This window comes from Phalacrocorax carbo, chromosome 7 (assembly GCF_963921805.1).
Source record: "Phalacrocorax carbo chromosome 7, bPhaCar2.1, whole genome shotgun sequence".
Taxonomy (NCBI): domain Eukaryota; kingdom Metazoa; phylum Chordata; class Aves; order Suliformes; family Phalacrocoracidae; genus Phalacrocorax; species Phalacrocorax carbo.
In genome coordinates, this window is record NC_087519.1 from 8103813 (window position 1) to 8118036 (window position 14224).

The 14224-nt window shown below is 43.4% G+C and overlaps 1 protein-coding gene across 7 annotated transcripts in view; it reads left to right on the forward strand.

Annotated features, from left to right (window-relative positions):
- AKAP13 (A-kinase anchoring protein 13) overlaps nt 1-14224 on the forward strand; it is a 222893-nt gene that overhangs the window by 124785 nt on the left and 83884 nt on the right. For all 7 annotated transcript variants that reach the window (XM_064456196.1, XM_064456197.1, XM_064456194.1 and 4 more), the window contains one exon: nt 809-885. In XM_064456196.1, coding sequence (XP_064312266.1) covers nt 809-885 — 77 coding nt within the window. The remainder of the gene's footprint in view (nt 1-808; nt 886-14224) is intronic.

Below are 14224 nucleotides of genomic sequence, written 5' to 3' on the forward strand. Positions count from 1 at the left end.
GGCTTTGGTCAAATCACTTCACTCATCTGAAAGTATCCTGTGTGTTGTGAGAGTCATTAGCTTAGGGTTGAAAGAGTATTAGGTCACTGACTTTGTGCCAGGAAAAGGTACACAGAAAGGAACCCCAGGGGAATGGTGACTAATGAAAGCTTTGCTGGGCAGAGAAAGCAGCTGGGACATGATGTTTGTACCACCGGGGTGGTGACACTGTCATGGGAGCATGAGGAAGGGCAAGATCAGCTGGGACTTATGTAAACTCCAGCAGAAAAGGGTTTGCCTTCCTGGTCCAGGGACCTAATTGTCATCCTTAAGGCAGTGCAGGTGGGCTGAATTTTTGAAGCTTGTGATTTTTACTTTTTTTCCCCAACACTTGAAATACCTTTTGAGAGAAGGCAAGGCTGGTTTCCTGCGTTATCTTTGGGTTATGGTAAGAAGAAAAAACAACAAAAATTTTCATTCTTTAACTAGTCGAAAGGGAGCCAAGAACATGGGCAAATACATGCAGATGTGCTCAGCCTCACGTAGAGCTTTTTAGGAGTTTTAGCCCATGCTTGCTGCAGTTCCATGGCTTCCTTCAGTCCCAGACACGAGAGTTGTTAAAGCTAATAACAAACAAGCAGCAAAGTCGGGAATGAAACCAGATGTTGGAAGTCAAATGGACTTGTTGAAGGGGTTTTGGGGTTGGGTTTTCTCTTCTGGGTGGTTTTTTTTTTCCCTTTTTTTGAGACTGACTTGAATAAACAGAATATCAGCAGCACTGAAAGAAGTTTGGTTTTAAATTGCCTGTGCAAACCCTTTGTTTTCACAGGGAAGTTGGAAATGAAAACTGAAGACGGGGTGGATTTTCCGAAAGATCACGACGAGAGCGCGGCCCGCGAGGAAGCAGTGAGTGCCACTTACGTGTTGTCACCTCGTCGTTTTCTGTGCTTTTTAAAGAAATGCCGCTGCTGCGGCCGGCCACCTAACCTGATGGTTTTCTTTCTGTAGCCTTTGCAAAGCTGAATGGCATACGTCACCGAGATGTTCTTTTAGCCTTTTAAAAATAGTGTGGGCTTTTTTAGACCTTGCATTTTTCAACCACAAGATTAAGCCACACTTAAATTGTCTCAGCCAGTGACACAGAGATTGACCCGAACGGTTCCTCATGAGGCAGGGCCGTACCAAGATTTACATATAATTTGGTAAAAGTGATGCCCTGTAACGTGCTGGGGTGGGCGATGCTGCGTGGGGGCTGGCAGCACCTCCCAGGTCCCTGCACATGCGTGGTCCTGGCAAGTCTCTGTCACCCCTCACGCTCTGCCCCGCCAGGGAGTGTTTGGCAGAGGGGACCGCGGCTGCGGTCGGTGCCGGTGGGTGCACAGACTCTGAGGTCTAAAGGCGTCGCTGCCTGGGAGCGTCAGTGCCTTTGCCAGAAGAAAAATTAATAATGGGAAGCCATACAGGGATCAAATGTGGGGGGAACCCCATATTCCTCATGTCAGTGAAACAATATAAACAGGTCATGCCAGGGATCAGAAATCAGTTGGTATTTTTTCCTGTTACTTGTGCTTTGCCATATTTAAGGACTGTCTATGATTTAAAAAAAAAAAAATTGGGCTTGACAGGAACATAATTTTGGTTTAAATCACCCTGAATACATATTCTGCTTTATCAAGAGCTGGATTCTTTGGTCTTAACTTTTCTACTTGGATTTGCATTTGCTCCTATATTTTAGATATAGTTTCTTGTTCCTGAAAAAGAAAGTGTTTTGTAAATGGTGAATTGCTCGTGGCCTGCGTTGGTGCATGTTGCCATTGAGCAGCTGTGTTTGTGCGTTAGCGTACCATTATGAAGCTGTTAAAAGAGAAAATATTGCGGCGATGAGTTAACGTTGCAGGGTGGAGCACCGAACAGCTTTGCTCATCCGCAGTAAAGCTCTTTCGGCGGCAGAACAGTCTTGCCAAAGCTTGTAATAAAATCAGGTTTATTTTGTTTTTAACAAGTTAAGGCTTAATTTCTGTAGCTGTTTGCTCTGTGAGTTAGTCAAGGACTGGAGCAAATAACTTCCTAAGCTAAAATTTGTGCTGTCTGATAAGTAAGGTGGTGTTACTAGAATGTGTGAGTGTAAAGGTCCTGATGATTTATTTTTAATCAACCCTTTATTAAATGTAATTTTCATGACTAATATTTAGGTATCTGGTAGAAAAGTAAGATATCTTTAGAAAATGTAAATTATGGGCTTCAAATGGGGAAAAAAGAAAAGTACATTGAATTTTGCTTCCATTTTGCCTGTTTTGCAGGCATTTTGACTTTGTGTGTGTGTTCTCTTGCCTTCTTCCTCTCCCTCCCGCCCCGCCAAACACCTCTTTAGAAATCTGGCTTTTCTGGTGCAGGAATGGGAGTGCCAGGGGAATGGAAAGTTTGCAGCAGGACTGACAGGGTTTCCTGTTGCTAAGTTCAACAGAAACAAAACAACAACTGCACTATATTAAGGTCATTTAAAAAAAAAAAATCGGTGGAAGACTTATAAATAGAGCTTAATTCACACGTTGTAGGTTGGGAGCTGGCCGGTGAAAGCCAATCGTGAAGCGTGCATCTCCTGCCTCGTCCTGTCTCTGCTTTATTTAGCGCTGACTTTTTTTGTAGCCAGAAGTCTTTCAGGTGCTCATTGCCTTTTCATTACAGAGCTGTTTTGTGGTTAGTAAAAGCGGTTTTCTTAACTTGTTGCAAATAGAAATGATGTTGCTTGCAGCTGGTGAGGAGTTGCAGGTATTTAGCAGTCTCACCGGTGCTGTCAGCAGCTTTGGACCTTGGGAACTACATTAAGTCCTGTTTTATGGGTGAGAATTTTGTACAATGTTATTTATAAATATGCAATGTTGAAAGCTGTTTATATGCAGAGACTGTTAAAAATAATGCTTTGGAGCATGAAAAGTGCAACTTCTTGTATAGTGGAACTAGGCTGAATAGCAGTAAGCTTGAGCACACTGGAAAGAGAAGGGGGAAAATCCCTTCTTGTGAGTTGGTTTCTGAAGGCAGAGGTTTATCTGGATTCGTGATGCTGGGAAGCGTACTCCAGTATTATATGTATAAGGTTGCACATGCTTTCCCTGTAGTCGTTTCAGAAGACTTTGCCTGAGAGAGGCTCAGCTCTTGTGTATGTCATGGAAAAGCTGCAGCTGAAAAATATTTAGGAAAATAATGGTTTGTAGCGTTTTAAGCACTGAAAGGAAAATAATGGAAAAATGGTTTTTCCAATTAAAATGGGTTTTTAAAGTATCTGTTTCTTAAATCTCCAGAATGTTTTCTCAGAGGTTGTATTTGTTCAGCTACAGAAATTCTGTAACCAGAATTTCCCAAGCTCCTTTCATGTTAGATGGGGCTTTGAGCAACCTGGTCTAGTGGAAGGTGTCCCTACCCATGGCAGGGGGGTTGGAACTAGATGACCGTTAAGGTCCCTTCCAACCTACACCATTCTGTGTTTTTGTGTTGGGCGGTGGGGGGCTCATCCTGCCAGAGACTGCCCTGGTGCTTATCTTCCTGCTTTGGCTGGGGGTCTTGGGTAGAGCTGGGGCAGTAACTTGATGTGATCTATTAAAATTAGACTTCAGCATTTTTTAAATTGAATAACTTTAGAGTCTAAACTCTGAGGGATCTGGTTTGGCTTCTGCATACTGTGATATTAAAATAATAGAGAAATGGTGCCTGGTGGCTCCAGCATTATGAAAGTAAAGCGACAGTTTGAAATTAACTGTATCCTGATATACTTCTCTCCTTGTGTTGATCCCAGAAATTGGTTATGATTCATTTTTTGCTGAATCTTTGTCTTCATGTGGCAGGATGGATAAGGCTGCACTGCTCAGTTCATTCAACATTTTTGGTTGTCTAAGCCTGTGACTGACAAACAGTAGCTGGCTGACCCCAGAAACAGTGCCCTGGGAAATAGCCTTCTTGTTGCCCTTATTAATTAATTCCTATTGAATTTAATGCATCTTATCTTTACCACATTAATTTGTTTTTAATTAATGTCTGTATTTTCAGCGGTTGCACCCTACCAGGTACGCGTGGCATTTCTAAATATCTTCACCGCGAACAAAGCTTGAAAAAGTTTCACACTTTCATCTCTCCACTGATCCAAGTAGTGCAGTAACGTGTGATGTATCAGCAAGGTCACTTTCTGGGAGAAAACTTGCAATATTTTCGGTGTTGATTTGGAAGATGGAAGTATGTTTATAACACTCTCGGATGACATCAGGTTGGGAGGGGTTGCAGGCACTTGGGAGAACAGGGTCAGGGGTCAGAGTGACCTTAAGAAATTGGAGAGTGCATCCAGATAAGAGATAAAAGCAGCCACAGTGTGCTTCATTTGCAAAGAATAAATCAAAATGCACGTTTACTAAGTCAGGTTTAAGTCGGAGAGGGATGGGTGGAAAAAGATAGAGGATTTTTAGTGGACCACGAATCATCAGTGAGAGGCTATTGCAAAAGAGACAGATCTTGGTTTGAGTTACATTGAAGGAGTGTCCTCCATAAGGTGCGGGAGGTGACTTACTCATGCGTGGCACTGCGGAGGCATCATCAGTGTCATTGAATCCAGTTTTGGGTGCCCCCCTCCGAGGAGGGCTCAGGCTTACTGGAAAGTATCCAGAAGGAAATAACGAGAAGAGATTAAGAAGCACGAGAAGAGGTTGAAAGAATTACATTTATTAAGTGCAACAAAAAGAAAGCTATTGTGCAATCTAGCAGTTTGCCAACATGTAATAGTGGTTATTAAAGTCCCAGATTTCCATGGCAGCTTAATTTACTGATTTGCTAATTTGCCAGGATGATTTAGGCTGGATGTTGGGAAAACATCCTGTTATCATCACAAAACTGTCACAAGACCACCTAGGGAGGCTAGGAAACCTCCTTCCCTGGGAGTTGTTACAGATAAGACAGATGATGCTCGGTTGGGACACAGCCCTGGGTCTGTCGTCGCCCATTGCTTTTGGTTTGTAGGTTCGTGCAGGTTTGTACTTTGCTGAACAGGGAGAAGAGGAGGGAGCAGCTTGGCTGGGGTCCGGCAGGGTGTGCAAAGGAAGGGGACAGGGATGGCAGGGCTGTAGGAGATGGAGGTGGGAAGAGGGGATGGGCTGGGCCGGGTGGAAAAGGGCTTGTGGGAGATAAGAGAGACCCAGATGGCATTGAGGGATGACCATGTTGGGATGGTCTGTAGGCGTGAAGGATCAAGAGATTTGTCTTCCCCCCAGCTGCGGTCTTCCACGTTTCTTTTCCCTGGAGGCAGCAGATAAATGGAGAAAATTAAGGCTAAGGTGTGTCACCCCTCTCTAGTGGCTGGTCCTTAGGAGGAGAGCCTGTGCCAGTGCTGGTTGTTGGTCAAGTCAAGTACTACAGAGGTGCTTCACCGCTCAGAACTGCTGAGCCTTGTCAGGGACCCAAGATAAGGGGTCATTATAACTCTCCAGGCTCCCATTTATTTTCTTAGGAAATAACTTCTTTAACAAACTGCTCACCCTGAGGACCCACCAAAATTCATTCAGGTTTCGTGCTGGCACTGAAGTCCATTTTGTCCATCTGCATGTGTGTACATATGTACGTGCTATGGGATGGTGATTGCAAATCCATGTTTTCCAAAAGGCCTGCAGAACAGCGTTGGAAACTTCCCAACAGCATGGGAAATTTCAGAGCGAGTGGCTGAAGTGTTAGAAACAAATCAGAGCAGGGTCCAGTGGTGGAAAGGGCAGCCTTAACAATAGGCTGTATCCTTGCCCTGCCTCTTGAAAATCACTTGTGTAACTGTCTCTTTGTAAATGTTGTCCTGTAACTAGAGTAAATGTGGAAAAATCCAGCCAAAAAGGAGCCTGCCCTAAGCCTGGCATTGCTGCTGGAGGGTGACACACTACCCATCGGATCAAGGCTTTAGGCTAGTCATCCACAAGGCCCTGTCCCACGCCCACCAGCATCCTCTGTCTGCCCTGGACGCTCAAAGCTGGGGCTTGAGAAGTCTAGGAGGAAATTGTGTCAGACAGTCAACCACTGAGTAAATTCATTGCTGTGCAGAATAGCTCACCCTGGGTTTCGCCATCTGTTCTGCGCATCGCTGCGTGAGCCAGAGTCCATGGTACATGCTGCAGAGTTAGAAAAGCTGGGGGGAGCAGGTAAGAAATCCAAACCAGGCTGGGATTCTTGTTTGGCCTCTACTATTACTCATGCTTTTATATCTGCAGCAGGAAGGCGCTTATACAACTATTGTGGCCTTTTTTTTTCCCCTTCTTTTTTGTCCTACACTTAATATCTCTGGGGGCTGCAGTTCTGAGGCCTGTTTCTCCCAAATGCTGCTAATCCTCAGATCGAGACAGTCGTTTCCAAGCTCAGTCACAGGATTCACGGATGTTAGCAAGAGAGAAGCAGGAACGTGGACGCTGAGCCAAATCCCCGACGCAGCGCAAAGACGCTGCTCCCAGGTTTGGCTTGGCGCGAGCCTGCGGCAGGACAGGGCAGACGAAGGCGCTTGCAGCAGCCGCAGGGCTTGTGCTAGCCCTCGCTGATGTCTAGAGATGGTAAGTTACCTCTTCTCCCCTGTGCCTTTCCCTCCAGCCGTTTCAGGCGACGTCTTCTTGAGGCAGATTGCTGCATGTAGCTGTGATATTCTGTTTTTTTCATCATTTCCTAATTTCCTCTAATAAAACATCTGGCTCTGCCATCCTCCCAGTATCAGCTGCAAAGGAAGTTTTATCCCTCAGCTTTTTCACATTCATTTATAAAACATCAAGAGTTACCTGCAATTTTATTTACCATCTGCAAATACTGTTGCCTTGAAGACAGAGCTGTGTATATATTCCTGTGTATATATTCCTGCCACAGTCTTTAGATGGATGCAGATTAAAGACAGCTGTTTCATAATTATGAATCTTCTGCGACGCTTGCTTTTGACTTGTTTCAAAGGGATTCACTCGTACGAATTATTTAACATCAGTGTATTAAAGTAGCTTTCTGAGGCCCCTTTTAGGATCAGGACTCACGATTTCATAAGTTTGAAAAAGACAGAGCTAAAGGATTCCCAGTGTAGAAAATCCTGGTTTGGAGGTTCTCTTCCTGTGGTTAGATATAGTCATTTTTTAATGTAGTCATTAAAGTATGGATCCATAAAATAGTGGATGTATAAGACACTGTGGCAAAGGAATGCTGGCATTGAATATTGTACCTTGAGAAGGAAAATACTGTGCTGTTTTTGACTAGTTATATCTCCTGTATCATATGGATTCTTTCATTTGTTTGAAATCTCTTGAAGTTTTGTGGTGTAACTGTTGTATGGTAGACCTGGTTACTGCACACTGAATTCCTGATCTAAATACAGAGGAAATTTGGATGATAACGTGGGAGACAAATGTGGACTTTTTGATGGAGACTGCATTATTATGACAAATGGGCACTTTGGTCTATCACATCACTGGGTTTTTAACCTTCTGAAGGAACCCATCTAACTCCATTCTGATATTTTGGAAGCTGAAATTGGCACCCTACGATGTTGAGAAGCCAGCACTTCGGTTTTCTGTAGACTTATGTGTTTTGCAGTTCATTGGTAGTTACACCACCCTAGAGGAAAACCTCATTAGTACAAGAAATAGGTTTTTAATTATATTACCATACATCTGTTCTGAGGTTTTGTGAGGAGTCATGGATTGGTGCTTCAGTTTTCTTGCCCTTCTACACTAATCGCTATCCTACAGGGCAAATTTTTTTAAGTATAGTTTTTCAGGATTTGGGAGAGTTTGTGCCAAATCCAGAAGGTCTCCTGGAAGGTGAGAAGTGACGGGTGGAAGCAGAAAGCCCCTGGGTACCACCAGGTCATGGCTTCAGCAGCGGCAGCTGCCGGTGGGTACTGCAGTTCCTCCTCTGCTGTGTCAACACAAGTGTTTGGGAGGTCGTGTTGTGAACGGGCCGGGTTCAAAAGTGAGATGAGACCTGGGTAAAGCTTTTGTTCTGAGTTCAGAGCAGTGTCTGCTGTTTGGGGAGCTTTGGTCTATAACCCTACACATGGGGAACAGATTTATTCCCACTTCTTACTCTGATGGAAGAATCATAAATGAGTTGCAGCGTTTAGAAGGTGAGGTTAAACAAGTTGAGACTGTAGAAATGACAGTGAGAACTTTGAAGGGTGAAAACAATTATTTCTTTGAGTAAGTTACTGTAGGGATGGGGTTAGCTCTCCGTTGTTTCAGGTGTGCCCATCGAGACTGGATGTACTGGGAGCAATGCGCTGCAGCTCTAAATAAACGGCCAAACCGGTGCTACAGCTGTTCACGGCATCACGGGGTTACGTTGCCTGCCCTGTGTTATACTGGAGGTTTGTATAGGCTTGGTGTTTGCATCACACCTCCTGTCTTTCAGATCCGTGTTAGAAGGTGAAACCTAGCAGCACTTGGGTAGATACAGCTGTCTAAGAGATGAACAGGACTCTTGGGCACTGATGAAGAGTTATGGGCTCCAACAGTGTCCAGGGATGGCATTTCTGACTTCATCTTCCAGCCAAGGATGAAAAGAACGGTGTGAAGAAGAAAAAAGTAAAGGACAAAGGAGAGCTGTATAGAGAGCTAGAGCAGAGATTAGAAAGAACACAAGTGTTTCCATTCATATAGTGTGAATCGTTCAGAAAACGTATTTGGCGTTTTACCCAGTACTGTTAAAACTCTTGCCATGGAAACATGGAATCAAAATGCATTTAGCCTTGTGGTAGTAGCACAGACTCCCCTTTCTGTTATCGTTTTCAGTCGTCTTTTTCTTTTCCCCCACCCTTTTTAGGTGGTCCGTCTTCCTTTATTATACCATTTTCATGCAAAGGTGAAATCTCAGATATTTTTTTTCCCCTCCAGCTTCTCTGCTGTTACTGCTTGGTGTCATGTACGCACCCTGGCATGACTCAGAGTGACCCAGCTGTGTTGCAGAATGTTTCTGGGATCAAGCTGGTGTTAAAATATCAGAAGAGATAAAAGCCTGGATGATATCTAAATGTTTGCTTTTCCATGCAGCCCCCTTGCCCACGCTGAGCAGATTGACTGTTCTCTGCTCTTGTCAGGGACATCGTTCCTGCTGCTTTCTGCCTGGTCTGTGCTGTGCAGAGTAGTAGTGTGGGGCAATTTGGCAGTGATGGAGAGGGCTTTAAGCTTGGAACTGTGAAACAAGAATAGATGGTTAGTGTTGCAGTGGATGATTAAAATACCTTAGCCTATACAGGAGGACTGCGTGATTCGGTATCCAAGCGTATGACATCTAAAATACAAGCACTTGACTGGTATGGAAGGGGTTGGGTTTGGCTGAGCAGAGGCAGCTGCAAGTCAGAATTTAGCACCCCAGGGGTAGAGCAGTGAATTGATGTTGTGTTTGGCTGTGGTCAGCCATAGCTGTCCTTACTGCCATGGTAGCAAATTCATCAAAACTTTCAAGGAAAGGAAACTTCTGAATTTTGCTAGAACACTTGTATTAGTCATCGGTCACGCCAAAGAAGGGATGATGTCTCCAAATGCAGATCCTGTAAAAAGCATGGACAGTAGCGACTTTTTTGAGGAGACCCCAGAGCCGGTGGGCGTAAGAGATGAGAGTTTCTTCTCACTGCCACTCACCTTCTTCTATTGCCAGTTTGTTGTTTTTACTCCTGTGGTCTGTGTTTTGGACTTCTGCTTTGGAATAACCCCAATGTGGAGGCTGTAACAAGAATGTGACAGTTTTGCAATGGTTGAATAAAACATACTTGTTCAGCGGTATTTGAATTAGCAGATGGCAGCAAACTCTCTACCAGGCTTTCTTTTTGCACTTGATCTCTTGCAGCTAACAAGGTTCTTCTGCCTCCACCTTATTTTCTGCTACACTTATGCATTAAATTTATGTCCATATGGGCAGGTATTTGATGTAGCTAACTTTCTGATTTTCTGTTAAGCAGCGGTGGACTTAGCAGCTCCTCCTTTCTTGCTTACTGTGTTTATCATCGCGGTGCCACCAATGTACTCAGTGAAAATGAAGGAGGTAGCCAAGAGGCTAGTCCAAAAGATAGAGCCAATATTTCTGGGTTATCTAATTTGCTTTCTCGTCTGTTTACGTAGTTTGAGTCAGAGGAGTTGTTGCTAGCCTGCATTGAACCTGAGTTACACTGCTCTCCTTCCAGATCTGCAAAAGGACCGATGCTTGGCTTTCGATTTTTCTCAGCCTAATTAGATCCTCCTTTTCCCTAAAGACTTTGCCTTGATTTACACCCTGATACCATCACAGCCATGACAATAGTCGTTTCACCTTGTTTATGCACTTAGTTATTTGGGGGCATATTCTTACCTGCAGGAAGTATTTTTCGAATGCCATGTGCCTCCCTGTCCTGAAGCACTTCCATCTTCTCTACTGCGAACACTAATACACCAAGTACCGTGGCGCTGGGTCTGCCTATCTCATTTACCAACTGAATACATTCTCCCTTCTTATATGTTGTCCTTCCAGCTGGTGAGATAAGAGGCAGGAATGTGAAGCCTCACCCTCGCTAACTCATTAGTCTGAGCCCTGGTACCGAGTCTGCTTAGCATCAAGTGACTTGTTTTTCTTCTGTCTGAGACTGTACTTACCTCCATAAATCACAAGAAGATCATAATCCTGACTTACTTGACACTGGACTTTTCCTTGGTTTCTTAATGCAGCTGGACACATTAAATGCCTAAAAGTGGTTGGGAGGGATATTCTTTCCAAAATACACATTTTCAAAGACTGGAGGTGCAGTTCTCTGAAGCATTGGTTTCAATCTGAGATCCTGTGCTTGGGAATGTATAAATCTCTTCTGCCTCTCCAAAATATTACACTGCAGATCGCACTGATTCTTACCAAAGGCATGGGCAGAGGTAGGCTGTTAAAGTCTGCCGAGATTAAAGAATTGTTTCTTGGTATTTTGTTGCACTATTATTTTTATTTTTAACCTACTGACCATAACAAGGTGAGGAAATGCATACTTACCTGCTTGCTGAGGAGGAGGTGGGACAAATCTTAGCTTCAAATGCCCACGTGTAAGGAGTAAAAAAAGAGCATTAATGTACCTTTTGAGCCTTTTAAAAGAGAAGGAGGGTTGCTTACACCATTTCCATATATTCCCACCTGCAGATTCCCAAAGGGAGGCATTGACTGTAAAGATGGGGGTCCCCCAGTGTTAAAAAGGAAAGGGGAGAGAGTGAGTCCTTTGCTCCCTGCTGCATGGGCTGAAATGGGTTTTAGGGCATTTTGCAAATTCTGGTTTTAATTGCATTTTGAGGAGGTGTGGAGAGAAACCTCTAAAGGCTCTTTTGTTCATAGCTGGATAATATGGGGGACAGCATTTGATTTTGCTTGTCAAGACTTGTTTATTACTTGTTTTCTGTCTTTGAGGAAGCTGGGGTTTACTTTGTATGTTGTAAACGATGCAGAAGGCACCCAGAAGAGTGTAGATGAATCCTCCTGCCTTTGTTATAAATCTGAGTATATAGACTAAATAAATAACTTCTTTCTGGGCTTAAAATCCTTACAGTGCACCAGACAACAAAAATTTGCGTCTTGGAGTAGCTCCTAGAATTCTTTAATGCTGAAATATCTCCTCCGCTTGCAAACCTGGGGCTCTCCCTCCTTTAGATAAGCAGTTTCTGTTTAAACTGGCTTTTCTTGCAACTGTCCTTTCGGGCAAGGGTTGGCACAACTCAGTCAATACCGACGGCGACACTAGGAGTGCGTGGCAGGGAAATAAGAAGTCTTGGAGGTAAGATTAAACAAGTCCTCTCTGTTAAAAAGAGCAAGGGAGGAAAAAAAAAATATCTGTGCTCAGAGTATTGGCTTTCTCTGGCTCTCGACAGTTTGAATGTACACTGAAGGAATAATTTTTAGAGCACTTTAAAAGCTCTATAAATGTTTTCTTCTATTTCAAGAAAAGAGAATTTATATAGCAACATTGTTTCAAGTAGCAGCTGAATTAAATGTTGAATAATAGGATATTTTGGTTGAATTTTTATACACGTATTTTTTTTTAGGTAAGCATTAGTCTCCCAAGAAAAGTACATTCTGGTTTTATTCATGTCTTAGGGAACACTCATTGCTCACAATATCTGGTAAGTAGTGCTGTCTGGGGCATCGAATACTTCTTGGCAGATTGGCTTTTAAAATATATTGTGTGTTATCTTTTACGGAGGATGTCGGCAGATGTCTGGATCCCAGCAAAGAAGCAGCGGGAGGGGAGGCAAGACAAACCTGGGCTTTATTGTGGAGCGCTGTTGGAAAGGGAGAGGAGAGCCAAGGAGACGGGTAGCGGAGGGTGCTGCGGGCGAGGGTGTTAGCTCCCTTGTGCGAGGCAGAAAGCAGCTATAGCAGGGGAAGTTTTAAGCCAGTATTTAGGTGAATGAGTGAGATAAGGTAGGTGCCCATTTGGGAGCTGTATTTCCTTGATTTCTTAACTGAGGCTGGTGAGCAAGACCAGATTTCTGGGGACATTGAGGCTTTTTTTTCCCCAAAGTCCCAGGGCAGGGGAGGGAGTGGGGCACTGACAGCAGCCACTAAAGAGAGACCAGAGTCAGGGAAGGAGCCCAGCTAATATTTTCTTCCAGTCTTACCAATTGACCTAGCCAAAAAAAGCATAAAGTAACAACAGCTGTTGAAAAAAGTCTAAATCGTGTGCCTGTACCAACAGATGTTTCCATAAGCCATTGATTTTTAGGTTGTCCCAGATTAAATACGGTATGGGGGTGAAAAGGGTCAAAAGGGTAAAATACATCTAGGAGAGATTTCTCTACTTAGGAGAACTTTATAAGCTGTCAGTGAAGCTGTAAACAAAGTTGCACCAAAATATATAGTGGCTTTTATTTTAAATTGTGTCTTTTTGCTTGTTACCGGCTGTTTGGGTTAACAAAGAAAATATTTTTCTTTCAATAGCTTTCAGATCTTTTGCTGGGTATTTTTTCTTATGCGTCTGCATTAAATAAGCCCATTTAACAAAACCTGATCCTCTTATAAACATGGAATAATGACAGTATCCCACATATGGCTTTCATTAATTTTTGCATGTTTTGAAGTTGCCTTTTTTCTCCGAAAGGCTAACTTCAGAAACAGCAGAGATTAATGCTACATAATAGCCAAAATGACTAGCTGAGCAGTCAGCAATTCTAACTTGGAATAGAAGGGGTTTCTAGTTAAATTATTTAACCACTGCATAACAGAAAGGATATTTCTTCTCTACAGAACGATGCTGCGTAATCTGTACTCCTCCCAGTTGCTGTTACCGGTTTACTTTGATTGAACTGGCGTTGGTTCTGCTGATTATCTTCAAGCTTTCTTGCTTCTGAGTCTTGTAAATGTTTTGGATTTTTGCCTCCAGAGAGAGCTCCAGAACATTTTCCCCTTTCTTCCTAAGAAAACAAAACCAACCCTTTCCTTGTAGTCACTGGCGAGAAATTCCAGATGCTTCACTTCCCTTATCTGCAGCATGGTGACCTCTGCAGCTCCTGGGACAGCCCGAGTCCGAGGGGTAACTCAGGGAAATTGCAAGGCTTACACACATATAACAAATGCTGGGTTTTGACATTTTTGTCCCCAGCTATCTTAGCCATTGGCTTAAATTTGTTTGTTTATCTATTGATTAGAGCTGTTAGGTGTATGGAGATGCAGCAGCTGTGGCAGGTGGGGATGAGAGAGGGGAGCACAAAAACCCAGCAGCTACAGTTTTCCTAAAACACCTGTATTGGCCTGACGTTCCCAGTGTTTGCAGGGACATTCCCTACCGTTAACTGAGTGGAGAGGAATGCGAGCAGGGTTTGGATCCGCTACTCCAGTTAGGAATTATCCCTGCAACAACAAATGTTACTATAAGGGGATCTTTGAAAAGCTGGTAGAGGAGATGTAGCATATGTTAGTTTATAACCTTAGAAATATTTTATTATTTTTCTGGAGCAGTGTCAACGGTTGAGAAAATTCTTCACTAATGACGATGCTTCCACGTATCTGGCTGTTAATTAGACATACGTTTTATGTCCTGAAATTCCTTTAGGAATATTTTCTAAAATTGGGCTAAAGAGTAGAACATATTTAGCACGTACTGCTATCGCAGTGCTTAACGGTGGCTTTGTGGACTTGATGAATCCTTACCCTTGCACAGACACCTTTAGACCAGAGGGATAAAAGCGGGGCAAAAATTGGTAAAAACAGGTTTCTTCCACAAGGTCAACATTCTTTCCTGGGCTCTTGAGCTGTAAAGACATGTTTG